The following is a 20,723-nucleotide window of genomic DNA, read 5'->3' as shown; positions in this document are numbered from 1 at the left end:
TGCCTTTGCTAATGAATCTTTGTGGGGGGGGGGGAGGTGCCCCTAGCTCCAAAGACTTGCCTCCTGTGCCCCATGCATGTGTGGGACTCAAGGCCAGGGTTCCAGTAATGGCAGGACACTTGTTCACTAGGCAACATGGTAGTTGGGTCAGGTTGAGAACTCACAGAGGTGCCCACGTACCAGCGGTGAGAGGACAGGGACAGGCCTCTGTGGTACAAGGTGGGGGTGGGCAGAGCCCTACCTCAAAGGGGCACCAGTCAGCAGCTTACACACACCCCTGCCGCAGCCCCTTTCTGAGTTGAGAGGTGGTGGTTGGACCAGGTAATTTCTAGGACCTGCCTCTCTGACATCTTCAGTTGCTGTGACTTCCCACCAGCTGCCCACCAAGCCAAAGCACCGTGGGCAGAGATTTGAGAGCCTGGCACACCTAAGTTCGACCCCCACCCCCACCCCACTCTGTGACTTACCAGCTCCATGAGCTCAATTTCTCCAATTCCAGATTCCTACTTTTACTGGGCTGTTAGGAGAGATTAAAGGAGTAACCTGTGCACGGCGCCCAAGCCCAGGGTGGAAGGAAGCTCAGTGGACCCCATCCCTTTCAGAGCTGCCCCTCCTAGTGTCCGGTGCCTCCTAAGGCCTGGCCATTGCCCTTGTTACATTTGGCTACAAGTAACAGAAACCTCATGGACTTAAGCTCTAAGGATATTTATTGTTACAATTGTCCAGGGGTCCCCATGTAGGATGCTGCCAGAATTGGTTGATGCGCCATCTTAGCGATGTCCTCAGGACTCAGGAGCTTTCCACCATCCCTGGATTGCCATCTTCAGGTGGCTAACAGCTCATGGAGGCAAAATATTCGGGGTACCCCAGACATGACCAAGACCGGAGAAAGAAGGAGCCTCCTCTCCTTCTCACCTGTGGCTTTTAAGTAGCGTTGGAAACCTCCCACCCGCAGCCCCTCCGCAGACCTCCTTTTTCGTCTCATTGGCCAGAATTGGGTCACATGCACTTCTCTCACAGCCAATCACTGAGGAGGGGTGTGGCATCATCGCCTTGCTGTAGCCGAAGTGCACAGGTGAGGTGCAGGGTGGCCGCCTGGACCAAAGCAGTTTCTGTTGGCTAGGAGGGAGGAAGGGGAATGGTTGAGGGGTAGGCGGCTCTTAGAGTCTGCTTCACCTCTCTCGGAGTCTGGTGATGACGGCAAAACTGGTGAGTAAAGAGATAGGTGGGCCCATAGGGCTGACCTAACTCTACCGGAGGGACACGAAATAGGGTGGGACTTTGGAATTACTCCTCCCCTGCACCCCGCACCTTTGGGGGAGGGCCATTGGCCAGCAGGCTGCTCCTGCCATCTCCTCCTGTCTCAGCTCCCATGGCCAGTCGTTACCCAAGCTCTCATGGGGCCCCTTTCCAACCCGCAGACCTTGCCCTAGTGCTGGCCGCGTCTTCTCTTGGCGTGACCCACGGCAGCAGCCTCCACTTGGGCCCATCTCATTCAGCGTGTGAGAAGCAGCCAGGGCAATGCCTCCCCCAGATCGAGGCTCTTCCCCTGGATCCCTGACTCCTTCACTGACAGGACAAAGCCCTCGCTGGCCACCAGGTACACAAGGCCTCGTCCCCTACAGCCTCCTGTTTCACTGTTCCAACCCGCACAGCCTTTCTGTAGTCACTCTGGATGCCCAGCTCTTCTCCATGTTCGTGCTGTCCTCTCTGGCCTCCCAACTCTGCTGCACTCAGCCTAGAATGGCCTTCCTCCCTCAGATCCTCCTTTACCCTGTTCAGAAGTCATCACTTTCTCCTCTGACATCCCAGCTTCCAGAACTCACAACTTACTTAGGCCTCTGCATAGATCATAGCAGTGTGTGTGTGTGTGTGTGTGTGTGTGTGTGTGTGTGTGTCCTATCACCTAGGAAGACGGTGAGCTCCAGAGTGGACAGGGTCTGACTCTAGGTCGCCTGTAGGCCCTGAGCACCCCTGAGGTATAGAGCATGCAGGAGCCCCCAGTCAGCATTTGCTGAGTTCAACTGAACTTTCACCTCGATATCAAAGTATCCATTATCTCCTTCAGCCTTCACAACAGTCTTCCAAGGCATCGAGCATAAGACAGTTCCCAGTGGACAGTGACAGCTCGGTTCCAGTGAGGGGAAGGGACTTCCCGGAGGTCTTGCGGCAAGGTTGAGGCAGACCTGGGCCCAGAGCTAAGGCGTCCTGGCTCCCTTGAGGCCCTCCAGCATCAGCCACTGTGAGCTACTCTTTCTGGAATGGACAGAGCAGACAGTGGCAGGTGTGGGTGTGGATGTGGTGGGCCCAGGGGGAATGGAAGGAGGGCCCATGGGCCCATGTAATGAAGGCTCTGTCCCTAGGGAAGGCAGGTCTGCCTCAGTGGCAAGGGGTTAATGGCTTTGCTGAAGATTACAGCCGAGGGTTAATCACATCCCTTAATTCCACAGCCTGCCATGGCCTTTCCCATTAGCATCTGTGGTCAATGGCTTCCCCACCCCATGCCCTGCCCACTCCATACGTGCATGTGCACGCACACACACACGCATGCCACTGACACCTTCACCAGGGCCTTGGCATCAGACTGTGAATGTGATTAATCCTTGATTCCTTGCCCCTCCCCCTCACTCTGTTCATACACGGGAGAGGCTGGACCCTGTCTCCCCAGTTGTGGGTCTGAAGGGATCTTTCCTGGAGGACTCATCCTGGGAAACCATTCAGGGAAAGAACTGTCCTTACTGAGCAGTCAGACACTATTTCTTGCTTAGTAGGCTCCATTTAGACACATTAGTAGGCCCCAGAGAGGACAGCTAGTATCCATTAAATACCCCTCTTCCCGCCCCCCCCCCGGGTGGGAAGCAAGGGATGGAGGCAGCAGGGGACTGAGTCACAGGTCCTTCTTGAGTGTCCCAGGGCCTGGCAGATGATCCAGGCTATGGGGAAGGCCCTCTGGCAGTCAAGAGAACAGGGTGGCTCTGGGATGGGCATGGTTTGGGGATCAATCCTGAAAGACCACTCCCAAGCCCCACAGAGCCTGAAAGCAGCTTCTCTAGCCTGGCCCCATGGCCAAGTGGCTGTCCCCAAGCTCCCTCCAGAGCCTGTTCTCAGGAACGCTCCCATCGCCCCAGTCACTGCCCCTGTGTTCAGGACCCCTAGCCCCAAAGTGACTGCAGCTCATGTCTCCAGGGGCAGGGGCCAAGGCAGACACAGCTGAGCCTCAGGCCGGGCCTCAAAGAACCAGAGCAGGCACATTAGTGTGACAGGCATCAGGGCCCTGCCACCACGGGGGGAGTGGACCCACACTGATATTTCGAGATCCTGCATCAATAACTCCCGGAGCCAGCGGTGCATTTGTGCTGACCTTTCTGAGCACTGACTGATTCCCGCAGGGGAGCAGGAGGTGGGAGCGGCCGCCACTGTTGCTGACAGCCCCTGGCTGGGGACAGAGGCAAGGCAACCTGCCGGGGGTCCGCACCAATGACCCCAGCCCCTCCCTGTGTTGGGACCATGCAGGGCTGCCTGCTGGGTGTTCCAGGCTGATGTCCCTGTGTTCCATTCCCCACTCCCCATTTTCCAGCCTTTGCAGATGCCAGGACTCCTCCACCTGGAGTCCCTCCTCGTTCCAGGTGTCCTCCACCCTTGCCATGCTTGCTGCCACATGGACCTTTTTCTTGGGCTGTTTTCCCAGCTGGAAGCCCCTCCTCCTTCCCTCCACCCTGCCATATTTTACTTCAGAGCCTTCCTCTGGTCCTTCGTCCTGCAAGACAACTCTGCTGACCACCTTCAGGAATGTCTCATCTAGCCCCTTATTCTGCAGCCATAGTCAATGCTCTCTTGTCTCATTGTTTAAATAGTATTTGTGTGTGCTCCAGCTGCGGACTTAGTATGCTATCAAGTCCCCCAGATGCCCGTTGGCATGCCCTGCAGACACACCAAGGCTCAGGTGTGCAGACCTGCCGTAGCATCTGCAAAGGCCTGGGGAACCTGTGTGGGGCGGAGAGGGGCTGGTGACAAGGGTAGAAGCCATGTCTAATTTGGCATCTCTGATACCACCACAGCCTTGGGTGTGAATACTAGTGCGACTTTTCAGGAAAATAGTTTACCAGCGATCAGTCAAATGCCTTAAACGGCACATCCTTTAACTCAGGGTCTCCATTTTGGGTACTGAGGAGATAATTTGAGATACAGAGATACATGTCAAAGAATATTCAATGCAGTGATAGTCTAGGAAAACATGGGAAGGGAGAAGCCAGGGCGCTTGGACACGAGAAAATGTCCTGCAGCTATGAAAATCGTGGATAACAGGGTTACCTGTGACTCTGGATATGCTCAGGTTTTCATGGTGAATGAAAAACATAAGATGTTAGGATGACAATTATATACAAAATAGGCTTCAGAAAAAAAACTAGAAAGAAATGCACAGGCTTAGGATAGTTGTCTTTAGTGTGTAGGAATTTAGCGTTTTTCTTTTTAATATTTTTATTCTTCTGTATTTTCCAAAATTCATGCCTTACACGTATGCTGCTTTGGTAATTGGGACAAACGTTTGTGACATATATAGACACACATAGATGGATATATCTGGACATCCTTCATTTGGGAGAAGCTGTGGGCTCACCACCCACTCCCACTGCCTCCTTTCAGCTGTCCAAGCCTGGGGGACCCCCGGAGCTGCCCTCATGGAATCAGTCCTTCCTCTTCCAAGGCCGAGACGGAGCCACCAACTTCTCGGAAGACACAGCCCTGGTGCTGGAGTTCTACCCCTCGACTTCCAGTGAGTGCGCTTGCCAGGCCAGGGCAGCCGTGCATCAGGACATATGATGAAGGGGTGCTCAGACCACCTGCCTCTGCCCCCTGCAGGGATGGGTTAAGGGGACCCAGTTCCTAGTGCATGCAGACAGGTAGAGGAGCACCTGGCAGCCTTCCTTGTCCTTGTTCCATGGCACGGGCCAGGATACATGGGTCCTATTCCTGTATTAGATCCATGCATTTTTATTGAACCCCTGTCCCCTCCCCATGTACCTGTCAGCGAGGAGGGAGGGATCCCCCAGGGCTCACAGACTACAGGAGAAACAATTCAGAGACCAGATGATCCAAGCCTGAGTTCCACCTTCAGAGAGTAAAGCCCCCAAGGGCAGAGACAAGGGAGATCCATGTACACACCCCGAAACCCAGAATACGTTTGGAGTTTGGCCTGGAACTCAGGAAGCCCTAAAGAGCGGAGGAGGAGGATCCTTGTGCAGGGCAAGGCCAGGAGACAGGAAAGAGGCTGGCAGTGAGGGATGGGAGAACTAGATGTCGGGTACCAACAGATCGGGCGCCTGGTGGGGCCTCAGATGCTGGGATCCGAGGAGCCTGGGGTGGGGGCTCTGGTGGGAGTCCCAGCTGGTCCTCCCTCTACAGTGAAAGGCAGTGAGCCGTGGACCCTCAGCAAGCCCCTGGGCATCTCCGTGTTGCCGCTAAAGAACCGTTTGTACCGCAAGATGCTGACAGGGAAAGGTCTGAATGGGCTGCACGTGGAGAGGCTCCCCATCACTGTGAGTCCCCAACCCTGAATGGAGCTCGTGATGGGTGGCCTGCTCCCGCCCCTCTGCACCCTGCTCCACCTTGCCACACTAGCACAAGTGAATCTGGCTTCTCCAGCAGCTTCCACCAGGGCCCCTACCAGGGAAACCAACCACTGTCATGTGTAAGGAGCTCCCCTGAGTTCCTGCCCCAGCAACATGAGCAGAAGCACAGGGAGCCCCCATGGGATGGTGGCAAGAGCTCAGTCCTTTAACCAGCCAGACCTGGGTTTAAATACTGACTGGCCCTAGTTCTCACTGTGCAACCTGGGGCAAGTTTCTTAGCCTTTCTGAACCTCAAAGTGCCCATCTCTAAAATGGGAACAACATGCCCATATAGGATCTCTCTGTATGACAAAAGAGCCAAGGGTCCAGGCTCTAGAGCCTGACTGTCTGGATCCAAATTCCAATTCCACCCCTTAACAGATTACATCACCATGGGAAAATTAAAGTTCCGGTGCCTCAGTTTCCTTATCTGTAAAATGGGTTCATAGTAATAGAATTTTTCTCCTAGGGTGCCTGTGAGATTTTTTTGAAGCAAAAGTATTTAGAAAGTAGAGTATTTAGAACAGAATAAATTCTCATTAAGAATTAATACACGATTACATCATTGTTTATTTCTATGCCACCTTTTCCCCTAAAATACTTCTGGCCATTCTGACATAATAGACCTCAATAAATGGGAGTTTCCCTACTCTGCCAGGAAACAGGTCTGGAAGTGCCAGTCGGGTCTACAGTGGAGTTGGGAAGGGAGGTTTGAGGCAGTGAGGGTGAACGGAGGCAGGGACCAGCTCCCACCTCCCTCTCAGGCCCCGGGCAGAGCCCCTAGCAGGCACCTTCTTGGACAGTCCAGAGCACTGGGCAGAGCAGAGGCAGAAACTGTCTTGGCCAGCATGGGCTGACTGCTCCCCTCTCCTCCCCTAGGACACCAAGCTGAAAACCATAAATGGTGAGGCCCCCACAGTGGATATCTCCTTCCAGCTGCTTTCCTCTGAGGTAAGGCTGCAGGGCATGGGAAGGTCAGGGCCTGGCAGCCGTATGCCAGCGCCTGGAGCCCCACAGTGGGTTCCAACCTCCTTCACAATTGCTGGCCTTGTTCAGGGGCTGGGGCCAGGGGCTTCTGGGAGGAGGAGACAGCTGCTTTGGGTAGAAATATCTGAGGGGGATTTGAGGCTCTGGAAAACAAGATAGAAAGCTGAGATTAGGAAGAATTGAAAGCAGAGGGCCACCCAGATCTGGGAGTCAGTCTCTAACCCAGCCCAAGCCAAGCTGCGCTCATTGGGATCAAGGTTCTACCAGGGTGAAGTAGGATTTCGGCTGCTGTTGCTGCGGAACAAACTAGCACCTTAAAACAGCACCCATTTATGAGCTCACATTTCTGTGGGTAGGCAATCTGATACAGCATGGCTGAAATCAAGACGCTGGCGAGGTCACATTCCGTTCTGGAAGCTCTGGGGAAGAATGTGCTTCCGAGCTCATTTCGGTGGTCATCAGAATCCAGTTCCCTGCCGTTGTAGGACCAAAGTCCCTGTTTCCTTCCCAAGGGGCCTCTCGGCTGCTGAAGGCCACCTGCATTCCTTCTCACAATGGGCCCCTCCATCTTTAAGCCAGCAGGCATGTCAAATACCCCTTACACTTCTCAACTCTCTGGCTTTCTCCTTTGTCAGCAGCCAGAGAAAACCCTCTGCTTTTAAAGGGGCTCATGTGATTAGGGCAGGCCCACTCTGATAATGTCCCCATCTTAAGGTCAACTGTGCCATGTAACATAATCACAGGGGTCATAGCTCATCATAGACATGGGTCCTGGGGATTAGGGTGTGGAATCTTGAGGGCCCGTTTTTGGAATCCTGCCTGCCACAGCTGGGTTGATCCAAGTGGAAAGATACCACTGGCTGAGCCCTGCCTGATGGATGGGATCTCTTCCTCTAGTCAGCTCTCCCTGGACTCAGAGTCCAGGTTGGACCCTGGTCATCTGGCCCCAGTGCACCGGCCAGGCACCTCCTGGAGTTCTTCCACTTTTTAGTCGGTAGTGCTGGGACAGGCACGAAGCCGGGATATGGGCAGTTCAGGACCATGAACCCAGGAAATACTGGCAGGGGCTGATGTCTGGGTCAGCCCACTCCTTCCAGCGTCCCGTACCAGGAAAAATAGCCAGAAGCACTGGGGTAATACTTGGCCCTGTGCCTTATGCATGGAGAACACAGGAATTCCATGGTGAGGGGTAAGAGGTATAGTCTGGGAATGCAGCCACCTGCAATTGTGTCCCTGCAAGACCTCTGGTGAGTACCTGGGACCTCCCATTAGCACTTCCCCTTCTGGAATGTTCTGCATTGTCTTCTAATTCCTCTAATTCCTGGTGAAAGAGAGTTTGTTAGATACAGCCAGACAGCCCTCACCAACACTAACACCAAACCACATGTAGGACCAGGAAGGTACTGAGAGGGGAAGACACAGAAGCAGTGAAAGACCCCAGGAAAGAAGAAGGTCCTTAAAGAAAATGTCACAGATTTCCCAGATTGGAGCTCAACACTCCACGGCCTCTTCTCGGGGTCTAGAGTCTGTCAGTGGCCACTGCCTGTCCCCTCCTCACCTCGCCCTGCCTCCTGTCCCTTTACTGGGCACCTGTGTCCAGAGGACCGAAAGGAGCATCAAGTGCCCCTGGTCAGGCCACTGGGGGACCCAGGCAGGCAACAGGCAGGTGGACGCGACACTTCCCCAGTTGCCCAGGGGCTAGGCACAAAGGTCTCAGTAATGAATTATTCACTGGAGCTGTGCTAAGTGCAGAATTAATCCCTTTCCTTCCAGCTGGCGGCCTCACTAAATTATCCCTCCAAGTCATGCGGGAAAACGCTGCCGAATTCATTTAGCTGCTGAGTGTTTTGATCTGGGCCTTGTGATTTTAGCTTCCCCTTCCCCCAGCCCCCCTCCCCCTGGAGGCGGGTAGAAAACCTTTCAGTAATGGATTTCCGAGAAGAAAGGAAAAGAAAGGGATCGAGATTGGGTGTGTACCAGGAAAATAGTACGAGAGGAAATTCAGATTCTGTGGCCAAGTGCTCACACACACAGCTGCACACGTGCACACTCTCTCCCACCATCACATTCAAATACCCGCATGCAGAGAACACATGCACAAACATGCACACACACACTCCTTTGCAAGGGTGCACACATTTAATGCATATATACATGCTCACACACACATGCAACTTGACACAGACGTTTTTCACACCCACATTGGCATACAAAGAAACTAAATCTCTTTGTGGCTAAACTGTTTCTTGGTGAAACTATCTGTGAATTGGCCAATAACTGACTCACTTTGATTCTAGAATCTTGAACTCCAAATTTGGGGGTTGACTGCTCATGTAGTGGACCCGGCATAAAGTTCTTGCAACCATCCATTCATACGTTTATTCCGCCTGTGTTTGACGAAGCCTAGAATTTGGGCTGCCCTTGTGGATTGCAATGCGGAGAGGGAGGGGCCGGCAGCCATGGAGCCCATCTGCCTTGAATTCTCCCTCATCAGGCTTGATCATGGCTCTCTGCTAGAGAGCCATGAGCCCTTTCGGCATCCTTCTCCCTAAGGGGTAATGGGAGGATGTTGAGAATGGATGAACAGGTGGATGGCATTGCGGCCGAGTCCAGAGGGCCCATCCCCAACTCCATCACTCACCATCACCTTCACTCTTCTTGCCCCATTGTCCTCCGGGCAACTGCAAATGTTTATTGGACACCTGCTATGTAGCAGATACTGTCCTGGTTTTAGCGATCTTACACAGAGGACAATGAGAAAAAGGCCCTGTCCTCATAAAGCTTGCATTTTTAGAGGACAGGGAGTGTGGACCAGACAATGAGCCAGTCAGTTCATGAGCAGACATCACCTCCTCGTAAGGGGCCTGATGAAACCCAGCGAGGTGATGTAATAGCAAACACTTGACAGGTTCTGAATTCCTTCTGTCTTATTGTTCCACCTGAGATGGTGTCTGCAAATCCATGGTGGGAGGTAACCTGGCCTTCACATTTGCATTCTAGCCTGTGGGACCAGAAACATTGCTTCTTCCCCCATTGAAATCAAACACAGCTCAAAGCTCCACAAGCCACTGCCTGAAGCCTGGGATCTTAGAGTCCTGTGGACACTCAGGTGCAGGGGGGCTTGGGATAATGGGCCTCTTGAGGCCCCTCATCCTCGTGGCTAACAATTCCATCTGAGGGGCACATGATCAGATGTGCTACTGAAAAGCGATGCTTCAGGAGAAGTGAATATGCATGCCTTATTTGGGTACCTCCCTCCTGAGGATACATCCTCTTTCTCACAAGCCTCTTTCTCATGAGACCAGTCATCCTGGTTAATTGAGGTTTTGGTGAACACCATCTCCCCACACCCACTGCTTCCACATCACCCCTTCTCAGCGTTCTGGGGAACAAGAACATTGTGGAATTTCTAAATAGGCAGAGACCACAGAGGTGTCTCTCAGTCGCACCCCCTGGACAGGATTCTCCTTGACAACATCCACCACAGGTGGTCTTACTCTTGCTCTGCCATGACAGGAAGCTCACTACCACCAGAAGCACCCTGCCCCATGGCTCAGTGGCCACAACAGATAGAACTGATCACCCCACATTGAGCCTACCCTCTCTCTTTGCCCAGGCTCCTGGCTCCACCACTTGGAGCTGTAGTGAAGCCCTGGCCAGCCTCCTGTACCGGTTCTGGGGACACTGGCACATGGTCAGCCATTCAGCATGCCGGCTGGCAGACCAGCTGACAAAAACCCTGCAGTTTCTGTAAATGGCAAGATGGAGTGGTCTCCTGGTTTGGGATATTGTGTTTGAAGTGGTTCTGTTGGTGATGGGTTAAGCTTTTTCCCTCTGATGAGACTTCTCTACAGGCACCTGCTGCTTACAGTGATCTGCTTTAAGCTGGAGTTGTGTGTATAGTACATGAATAACTACACATAGGTTCACAAAAACTAAAAAAGAATGTACACCTGCATATACACAGCAGACTTCCCTTTATTGCACATTCGGTGGGGGTTGGCTTTGGAGGTCCATTCGGCTCTAAGAATCCAGGAGCCCGTGGCTACTCCACATACACATATATGAATAACCCTTTGCTCTCCTCCATTCCCCCTCTGATGTTGGCCTCTTCTCTTTGAAGAGTGTGATCTGGTCCCTCAGGAATCTGTGCTTCTCCAGGCTAAACAGTCTGCCTCTTTTAATGAACTGGTTTCAAGATCCCACAGCAGTTTTGGTGCCCTCCAGCTTGCAGGCAACCTCTTTGAAGTGAGGCCCACACCTGACCAGGTCTCCTAGGTTGACCCGTGCGGATTGGAGTCCAGCATGCACACTATAGGTGCTCATTGTGTCAGTCCCTGCCTCCTTGCATGGAAATGTGCCTCCTGCAAGGTTTGAGTGTTTGGCAACCGTGTGCCCTCTTGAGCTGGAGTATGGAATCCAGAGTCTTACCCAGGCAGAGCACCAGGGCACCAGGCAAAAATGGGGCCCCTCACATGGGTGGCTGCCTCCTTCTTAGCCCACAGCCCTGAGAGATGCTGGGAGGACTTGAAACCCACAGGTTTCCTTGGATGTTAGCACAGGGTGAGTGCCTTTGTGGAGAGAAGGAGGTGGCGCCTGCTGCCACCCACTGAGGGAAGAGGCGGCTCCCACAGTCCTGTCTGACCCTCCCCCTTTGCTGTTCTCACAGGGAGAGGCGGGCAGGTCTTCAATGCCATGCATGGACTGCCCTGGTGTTTTCATTCGAATCAGTTACAAAGCTCTCTGGAGACCAGACCAACATGGGGACAAAGGGCCGTTTGACAAATGTGGAGGGGAGCCCAGAGGACAGGCAAAATCACACTGGCTTTTGATGAATTTTTATAAATTTCTTTGAAGGCCACATATGAAAACCCTGATCTGGTCCTCTGAGAAGCCCCAATACAAACCTGCCTCCATTTCCTCACCAAACGCAGCTGCCTGGAAGGCCCAGTGTTTAGGATGACACAGGAGCCTCCTCCGCTGTTTCCGTCCTCTAGAGGGTTGGTTCTGTCCCCACCCCTAAGTCCTCAGCTCTGAAAATGCTACCACATGGATGATGATGGATCCAGAGAAAAAGACCCTTTCCCCTCCCACAACCTCCCAACACCCCTGCCTGTCTTTCCTTCTATCCCAGTTCCCCTACCCAAAGAGTGTGCATCCTTAGATCTGGGTTTGAATCCTGGATCTTTCACTTGACCTTTCACCCTGAGTTCCACCTTCTTCATCCATAGAAGGGAGTCATGATCCCTACCAGCCAGGAATATAGTGACAATTGAATGAAGGAGCCTGTGTAAGTGCCCAGCCCAGTGTAGTTGCTGACAAACATGCTGAACTCATCAAAGATGAGGACAGGGCTCCTGGGGGAGGGGAACAATGGAGCCTTGCTAATTCATCACTCGGCGCCCGCCCTTCATGACAGCTGCTCCACCAGATTCACATACATAAGGACATCAGGAGGCCTTGTCAAGTGCTGAAGATAAACATCACCAGCCCTACATTTGGTTTCACAGCAATTTTTCAGGGAATGAAGAAATGGAGAAGAGACAGACAATCATCTCTCTAGAGGCCAGATTTGCTGAAGTCCCCACTACATCCTGCCTTGAGCTGGGGCTGTGGAGGAGGTGGAGAAAGTGAGGACCTGCTTCCTGGCCTGTGAGTGGGCAGGGCTGGACCAAGAGCCATACTGCAGGCTCATACCAAATGCCTCACCAACCACAGGACTCTGTAGCTTTGAGATTGTGAGCCTTTGACCCCCAGCCAGAGATGGAATGTATTGAGTCTGGATATAGGGATGGCTAAGGAAGATGGACATTTGGGCCCTCCTCTGGCCTGCTCTGCTCTCCCATGAGCCCAGTGCACAATTAGTGTATTGAAAAGGGGGGGGGGAGAATAGAGAGAGAGAGAGAGAGCAAAACTTCCGGACCAAACCACTCAGAGAGTGGGGGCTGCTCTTGGATTTCTCCCCATCTCAAAGCCAGACTACCATAGCCTAGACCTCTCTTCGGCCAAACCAGATGCACCCAGTCCACCCAAGGCCATTCAGGCATGAATTCACTAACCATTTTTTATTTGTATTTTTATTTTTGCCTCTTAGTGTATTTTTGAGAGAGGGGATAGTGGCAGAGAGAGAAGGAGACAGAGGACCTAAAACACTGGGTCCAGAGAGCACTGACTTCAGAGAGCCTAACACAGGGCTTGATCTCATGAACAGTGAGATCATGACCTGAGTCAAAGTGAGACACTTAACTGACTGAGCCACCCAGGCTCCTCCCTTAGCTATTTTTTAGATCCCTAATCTGTGCCAAGGAGTAAAGGACCCTGACAGATCATTATCACCCATGTTGCTAAGGGTTCTGGTTGAAGTGCATTGCATACAAAGGTCAGAGGAAGAGTCACAGAGGAGAAAGGTTTGAACTCTGCCTCAAAGATTGGCTTGGAAATTGGCAAAGCAAGGGTGTTTCAGGCAGAGAATCACAAGTGCAAAGCCATGGAGGCATGACAGTATCTGAAGCACATGAGACATATGGAGGCTGTTGTGGGAAGCAAGACTGGAGAGTTAGACGGGGCTTACATTGTGGAGGGCCTAGATGCCAGGATATAGAGTTTAGACTTCGCCATAAAGTGGTTCAAAGCTAAGGAAGGTCTTTGGCCAGCAGTAGGATGTGATCTGACCTATATGTTGCACAAAGTCTCTCTAGATGTAAATGAGAGACCAAGGGAAAAGATTAAATGCAAAAAGACCAGGTTTCAAGCTAACAAGAGTGAGCCCACAGTCTCTCCAGTCAGCTATAGCTAGGGCTCTATTTAATACTAAAATCCTTGCCAGAATTTTTAAATATCCTTATCATTGGCTCCCCTCCCCTGACCCCCAACTTGCTTTTAGATTAACCCTCTGATACCATTTTCTGGAGAATAAATTATGGCCCCAATGAGGATTAACACTCAGGCCCTTCTTTGCTGGCAGACAGACTCAGAGCTTCAAACCCCACCGCAGCTGCAAGACCATGCGGGATGCCATAATGAGGCTTGTGATATGCATGGGAGGCAGCAAGCCCTCTTGGAGGAGCCCGTTTTCTGAGCCTCGCCTTCAGCTGAAGAGATAAGAACCTACAACTGGGGCCACAGGAAATGACAAAGCAGTGACTGATCGGGGAGCTGCTGCACAGGGCTCATTATGGTGCTTGCCAGCGGGCGAGACACCCTTATCAGGGAGTAAATTGCATCAAGCCTTCTGAATTACTAGCGATTGGAAGCAGATTTCTTGGGACGCACTTTGTTAGATACCTAATGAGCGGGATACAGGCGGGCAGAGCCCAAGGCCGGCGGGGCGGGGGACAAATGTCTTTGTTAAACAGAATTTGTCAGTTTCCGCTCCAGGCTCCCTGGGGAGGGTTCAGGGCCAGCTAATTGAATTAAGAGCAAGAGCGCTCCAGCGAGAAGGCTCAGGGCGGGGCAAGAGGCGGGCAGGCCGGAAGGCGGGAGCTTTCAGCACCAAGGACAGCAGCTGCATCCTGGCTAGTCTGTAATTGCCAGGGCCGGCTGGAACTGTTGCATTTTGCATGATCAGGGATTTAGGGGATGGAGTCGGTAGGAGGGAGGCAGAAGATGTTAGGGGAGGAGGACGAAACAGGTGACCCAAGAAGCCTGGAGCCTGTGATGCTATTGGCCTGGTCTGTCTCAAAAGACCCTCCTCTGCAGGCAGGCAACAGTGAGGGCTGAGAGGCATAAGGAAAGGGTGTCTTCACCACGACACTCACGTGGTGTGGGGCAGCTGCGGAGCACAAGGAGTCGTGGGATGCGCATCAAGTCTGAGCCAGTGCATGGCTGTGCATTGCTTTGAGCTTTCAGAGTAGGTCTCCAATTACAGCTCTAATGAAGCAGGACATGCTGCAGCCACAGAACCACAGAGTGAGAGGCCACTTGTCAGCCCAACCCTGCCTCAGCCAGCAGGGCAAGGTCTGCCAAATAGAAAAGCAAACAAGCAGGCTTATAGGGCTAGCAGACTCCATCCCCACCTGTAAGAAAGGAGGAGAGCTAGGAAAGGCTGGGCTTACATAGGGAGGATTTAGTCCCCAAGTCTCTACCCCCTCCTCATCCCCATTTAAGCATTATCCTCTTCCCCCATCCTCCACCTTGGCCACCCACCATTTCCAGCAGCCTGGCCCCTTCCTTTAGCCCCAGACAAGCTCCCTTCTCATGAGAAGCAAGGAAAGGAGGGCAAAATCACCTCCCCAAAACGTGGGCAGATTGAGACTGAGGAGTCTAAATAGGCAATATTGGGGAAAGGAATGATTAGGGAGAATTCAGGCACTGTGTGGGACATTGTGGTCCTCCTGGCACCCCTTATATGACCAGACTACCTCCTTTGGGGCTTGTACTGTATGGAAATCTAAAGATTTTTCTGTAAAGGTCACCCACTGACTTGCCCCCAGGCCAGAATGGATCCTGGCGAAGTTGATTAGAGCAGGGGACTAGAATTGTGGGCAGGTGTCCCCTTCCTCCCTCACCACTACATGTACATCTCTCCAGAAGCTGACTCAGCTTGGTAGATAGCGGAAGAACATTCTTGGTCAAGGGCATATGAGCATATGAGTAGCTGCATTCCCCTGCTAGAACTTCCAAGCAAGTTCTCAAGGTCTATTTGTAGGAGAATGTAGGGCAGTCAAGCTTCCAAGACCCCAGACACATCTAAATGGAGCACTGTAAGTGGCAATCTGCCTTTCTTTTGAAAAAAAAAAATTTAAGTACCTAATAAGTACCCAGCTCTGATCAGGGGCCCAGTAAATGTCAGGTCTGGGCCACTGAGTTTACCCAACTGGTGCTGAACCCACACAGGGTGGATGTCAGGGAGACAGGTTTGGGGGAGGGGACACCCTCTGCAATGTGTCCCTGCTTTAGAACTGATGGGGCTCCTCTGGAGACCTCTCCCTTGATTTCATTACTTCCACTTCCTCCCCTAACTGGATTAGATGGCAGTCTATGAAATCCAGGGCATTGAGATTGGCTTTCTGCCTGGAAATGAGGAGAAATGTCATTATAGATCCTGAATCAGCATCTTGCCTCAGCCCCAGCGGCCACCTGGTCAATGGGGACTTAGTCTTTGCCCTGGCTAGTTGTTCTTCCGTTCATTCTCTCCTGCATCCATCTACCTATGCATGCATTTGTTGTGTATTCCGTAGTTCTCCTGCTATAGCCAATTTGGTGCTTAGCTGTTCAGAACAGGAGACACATGTGGTGCCTTTTCCTATCTAAGACACAGAGATAAGGCAACCTCAAATCACCTGACTCAGATGCTACACAGAGGCACTGGGTGTGCTCAGTGGAGCCTCTAAAGGAATCTTGCCCTCCGGTGGGGCACCTGGATGGCTCAGTTGGTTGAGCAGTTGAGCTTCAGCTTAGGTCATGATCTCGCAGTTCCTGAGTTCAAGCCCTGCGTTGGGCTCTGTGCTGACAGCTCAGAGCCTGGAGCCTACTTCAGATTCTGTGTCTCCCCCTCTCTCTACCCCTGCCCTGCTCACACTCTGTGTGTCTCTCTCAATAATAAATAAACATTAAAAAAAAAATTTTAAACCACAATAGGTACCAAAATCAGCCTCAAGGTCACCCAATGCTCCACACTTCTCATTCCAAGAGTCCTCATATAGCTGCTTTCTCTTTGGAATTATCTGTCCTTGTACCCATCTGACAGGAGTGAGAGATGAGACCCATACTGGACTGGATGCCTCTGTCCTTGTACCACTATCCATCCCTTACTCTACTGACATAAGCCTGAAAAGACTTCATGTTAATGAATTCCTGCATACCAAATTTTACTTTTTTTAAGTTTATTTATTTTGAGAGGGGAGGAGGGGAAGAGATAGAGGGAGAGAGAGAATCCCAAGTAGGCTCCACGCTCAGGGCAGAGCCCGACTCGGGGCTCGATCCCACGACCCTGGGATCATGACCTGAGCCGAAATCAGGAGTTGGATACCCAACCAACTGGGTCACCCAGGTGCCCCCCTAAATTGTATTTTATAAGGGCATAAAGGAATCATTATTTAAAGGATCTGGGTGGTAACGTTAAGCATCCTTGTCCTGATTCATCTGTCTCATATGTGTGGGTTTTCATATAGAGTTTACACTTAAAGAGAGGCCCACCTGTACTCATTCTCTCTGTTTGTTCAGGGTCAGGCATTCAGGCACCTGTAATGCTGAGAACATCTGTCCTGGTTGGCACTGTGCCCATTGTTCTCTCAGCTTCTGGTGCAGATGATGGCATATTTATCTGCTATGTGGCCATGACAGAATTCCAACAATTGATATAGGAAAGACCTTTGAGGTCCCTACAGCCTTTGAACAATGGGCATGTGTTAGGGCTAACCATGGATTTCCAAAAGAGCTTTAAAGTAACCTCTCCCCAAAGGGAGCCTAACACATGTCCCTAAGCCCAGGGAACTTAAAATTTGAACAAAAAAATAAAAATGGCAAATAAGCCTGGAATTAGAGGACAGTGTAAGAGCAGAGCGAGCCAGCTGCTGGGCTGGAAGATCCCAGGAAAGCTTTGTGCAAGTATGGGTGGAGGCCATCAAGATTTCATGGAGAGGCTGAGTTGTAGACAAGCAGAGATGAGAGAAATAGTCATGCCAAGGGAAGAAGAGAAGAGGAAAAAGAACAGGGAAGGCCAAAGAGGAGGCCCAGTGGAGTACAGAGAGAGGAGACTAATGGGTTATAATATGGGGAAGGTAACAGCAGAGATGGAATGGAAAAGAAATCTACCCAGCAAAGGGTGTCAAAGGAGCTTGGAGATTTTAGAGGCTATTGTTACTGCACCAAGTATGAGAGTCCTAGATGGCATGGTTTATTTATTCTTGTGACAAATATTTACTGAGCACTTACAATGAGGCAGACACTAGGGATAAACAAAGTATCTGCTCACATGTCACTTCCATTCCTAGTGTGGGTACTAGAGGAGGGAGACAGACAGCATTTTTTGAAAGTTAATTTTCTGGTAGAGTTAAGTACTCTGGACAGTAAAATGGGATAATGTGAATAGAGAGTATATTGGAGCAGGGCTGACTTTAGAGAGGATAAGCCTCTATCTTGAAGGCCAGGGCCTCTCTAGAAAGATCACATCTGGGCTGAGACCTGAATGATAAGAAGGGGACAGCCATGTAAAGACTCATGAGACTTGTGGGCGGAGAGAAAAACAGATGGAAAGGCCCTGAGGCAGGAAAGAGCTTGGCATGTTGGGGGAATGCCAAGGACAGTGTGGGAAGACCCCACGGAGCAAGGGGGCAGGTGCTAAGAGGTAGACAGGGGCCAAGCATGCAGGGCCTCCTGAGCCAGGAGGAGGAGAGGCTTGGGGGTCTCGTAAGCACACTTGTGGTAGGAAGACAGAAATTTCTTTGCACCTTCTCTTCCCAGAAGCCAGAAAACTTCTTGACACCAAACAACAGCAAGGTTCTGCCCATCCTAGACCCCAAGATCTTAGATGAGAAGCTGGGTACCATCAATGCGTCCAACACCCTGGTGAGCTCTACAATGGACTGTAGCACATCTGCCTCTCAGGAAGAAGAGGAAGAACTTCTGGTGCCCAAGATATCCCACGAAATGGTGAGTGTCTCCACCTAGCACTAGGAGGACCAGAGCGGTGATAAGGGCCACAGAGAAGAGGTTTGACTGCCACCTGATTCATTCCATAGGTGGCAAGTAAGACTTCCCTTCAGATATACTCTGTGAGTGACTCACCCCAAAGCTAAACTGGTAGAAGGTATGGATTCTTTATCTTACAGTTTCTTCACCTTTTGAATGGAACTCTCACACAATTTCCTTCAAAGCACACCCTTGCAACACTTGTAAGGCAGGGATCCATTGACTCACGTAGTGATCAACCCAGAACTTTCTCAGGAGCGGGTCCACTGGGTAATGGGAAGCCCCTTTGAGTCATTGGCTTGCTTTTTAAGTTTATTTATTTTGAGAGAAAGAGAGAGAGAGAGAGAGAGAGAGAGAGAGAATGAGCAAGGGAGAGCAGAGAGGGGGGAGAGGGAGAGAATCCCAAGCAGGCTACATGCTGTTACTGCAGAGCCCGACACAGGGCTCAAACCTGTGAACCACAAGATCATGACCTGAGCCAAAATCAAGAGTCAGACGGATGCTCAACTGATTGAGCCACCCAGGTACCCCACTAGTTTTAATTTCTAAAAGAAGAAATTGGGACTTAAAGAAAAGAGGACACCATCTTTGATTACAAAGTCTGTGTCCTTGGTCATGGGAGCTGCAGTGGCTTCCTATTGCCAGTTGACCAGATGCTGAGAAAGGGTTGGTGAAGATGGCCAAGGCACTATCTTAATTTGGTGAGGGGTCGGTGCTGAATCTTGGCCCCTTGATGCAGAGAGCTTAAGAACAGGCTACCAAAAGACAGTCCAGTTGAAGTCCCCACTTGGGGTTCCACCCCAATGACCATGGGTGAATTCACATGTGGCTTCCTTCCCTCTTCTACAGCGGATCCCATGGGGAACGCTGCTCAGAAAGATCCTGAGAAAAGGCCCAAAAGCAAGGCCACCAGTCCATAGGGAAGCCCTCGGCCTCCTCTTCTCAGGACCTGCCCCTCTCCACCGACAGCCTCCGCATCTTCCCCTGGCACTTCTGCACCTTTCTGGAATATGTCCCATCAGATGAATAGGAAGGGTTGCTATCTGCTGGTTGTGCCCAGGATGCTCCCACATGAGTGTCCCTGCCCACCCCAGAGCAGGCCCCCACTGGCAGGTGCCAGAGCACTCGTGGGGCACCTTCTGTACCCCTTTCTCTCACCTCTGCACCTTGGGAAAGCAGCTCTCAGGCCTGACCTGCCAGCTCAGCCCTCAACTTGGCTGAATAAACATTCAGACCTTGCATTTGGAGACTCTGGCAGTGTGACTGGCCTGCAGTCCGTCTTCATCTTCCCTTAAGGATGAAACCCTAAGAGATGGCACTAGACTGCAGCCTGAGAAATCAAGCTGAGTAACTTTTGAGCAAGAGACCAAGTAACTGAGCAAGAAACTGAGCAACAGAGGGGAGGGGAAGAAATAAGTGGCTCAAGAGCACTAAGACAAGATTCTAGAAGGCCCTGAGTGCATGCAAAGGGGCTTAGGGCTCCCCTATACCCACAGACTATCAGAGACTATTTGTGATTCTGGAAATCTCCCCAGCACTCCTGTTGGTGGGCTGGTCCCTCCACCCTCCCCCTTGCTGGGCACCTGGCAAGATGTTGGTAAATACTTACTGGGCCTTGTGATAGAACCCCTGGCTAGACAGCAAGGGCATCCGAAAGAACCTTAGAGAGCATCTAGTCCAATCTCCTAATTTTATGAAGGATGGCCATGAGGAGGCTCTGAGGTGGGATGACCCTGCCCAAGGCTTCCTGACCCCACTATCCCATGCTGTCTTGCTTATAACCAGGTGAATACCAGAGAGTGGCAGAAGCCTACACCCCCAGCCCTATACCGTTTGGCCAACCTCACACCACTGGGTCCCTCAGACACATATAGTATTCAATACAGTGGGCCTGCTCTTTCCCCTTGCCCATCACAGCCTTCCTCAGGCCCAGCCTGTTCCCTCCTTGATCCTGACTCTTGGTTCCATTCCATGTTCCCTCCCTCCCTTGCCTTTGTCCTCCAACCCATTATTCGTCCCTTCCTTCCTTCCTCTCTCTCTCTCTCTCTCTCCCTCTCTCGGCTCGGATTTACCATCTGGCTATTCCCACCTCTGACTCTCTGCCCTAGTTGGGTCCTGGAGACCCAGCCCCCAGCTCCAGCTCCTACCCACTCACCAGAGCCTGCCAGGACCAGGGCAGGACCCAGACATTCACATGCCCAGCAGAACCCCGTCACAAGCAATTGAACGTGGGTGGGTAACAACAATCTGTAGCTCCGTGAAATCACAGGTAGCCATGTAGCAATGGGTCACTGTTTCATAGCAACCAAGCAAAATTACATAGCAATAGACAAGCTCATTCACGCAACCAAGAGACAAAGCGACAAGCAATACAACACAGTGAGGGAACAATGAAGTATAGTTGCATAGTGGTAGACCCAAGCCATACAGTGATATTAAACAGCACTGTATTATAGGAGATGCAGTCGTAGAATGTAGTAATGAGCATAGAACACA

General features: G+C 51.6%; 1 protein-coding gene across 1 annotated transcript in view; it reads left to right on the top strand.

Annotated features, from left to right (window-relative positions):
* CCDC33 (coiled-coil domain containing 33) overlaps nucleotides 1–20,723 on the top strand; it is a 108,064-nt gene that overhangs the window by 49,176 nt on the left and 38,165 nt on the right. The window contains exons 9-12 of the mRNA XM_053888850.1: nucleotides 4,645–4,774; nucleotides 5,404–5,537; nucleotides 6,489–6,560; nucleotides 18,000–18,188. Of these exons, the coding sequence (XP_053744825.1) occupies nucleotides 4,645–4,774; nucleotides 5,404–5,537; nucleotides 6,489–6,560; nucleotides 18,000–18,188 (525 nt within the window). The remainder of the gene's footprint in view (nucleotides 1–4,644; nucleotides 4,775–5,403; nucleotides 5,538–6,488; nucleotides 6,561–17,999; nucleotides 18,189–20,723) is intronic.

This window comes from Panthera pardus, unplaced genomic scaffold (assembly GCF_024362965.1).
Source record: "Panthera pardus isolate Hobbes unplaced genomic scaffold, ASM2436296v1 HiC_scaffold_24, whole genome shotgun sequence".
In the NCBI taxonomy this organism is placed as follows: Eukaryota; Metazoa; Chordata; class Mammalia; order Carnivora; family Felidae; genus Panthera; species Panthera pardus.
This window is presented reverse-complemented; position numbering and strand designations above follow the sequence as displayed.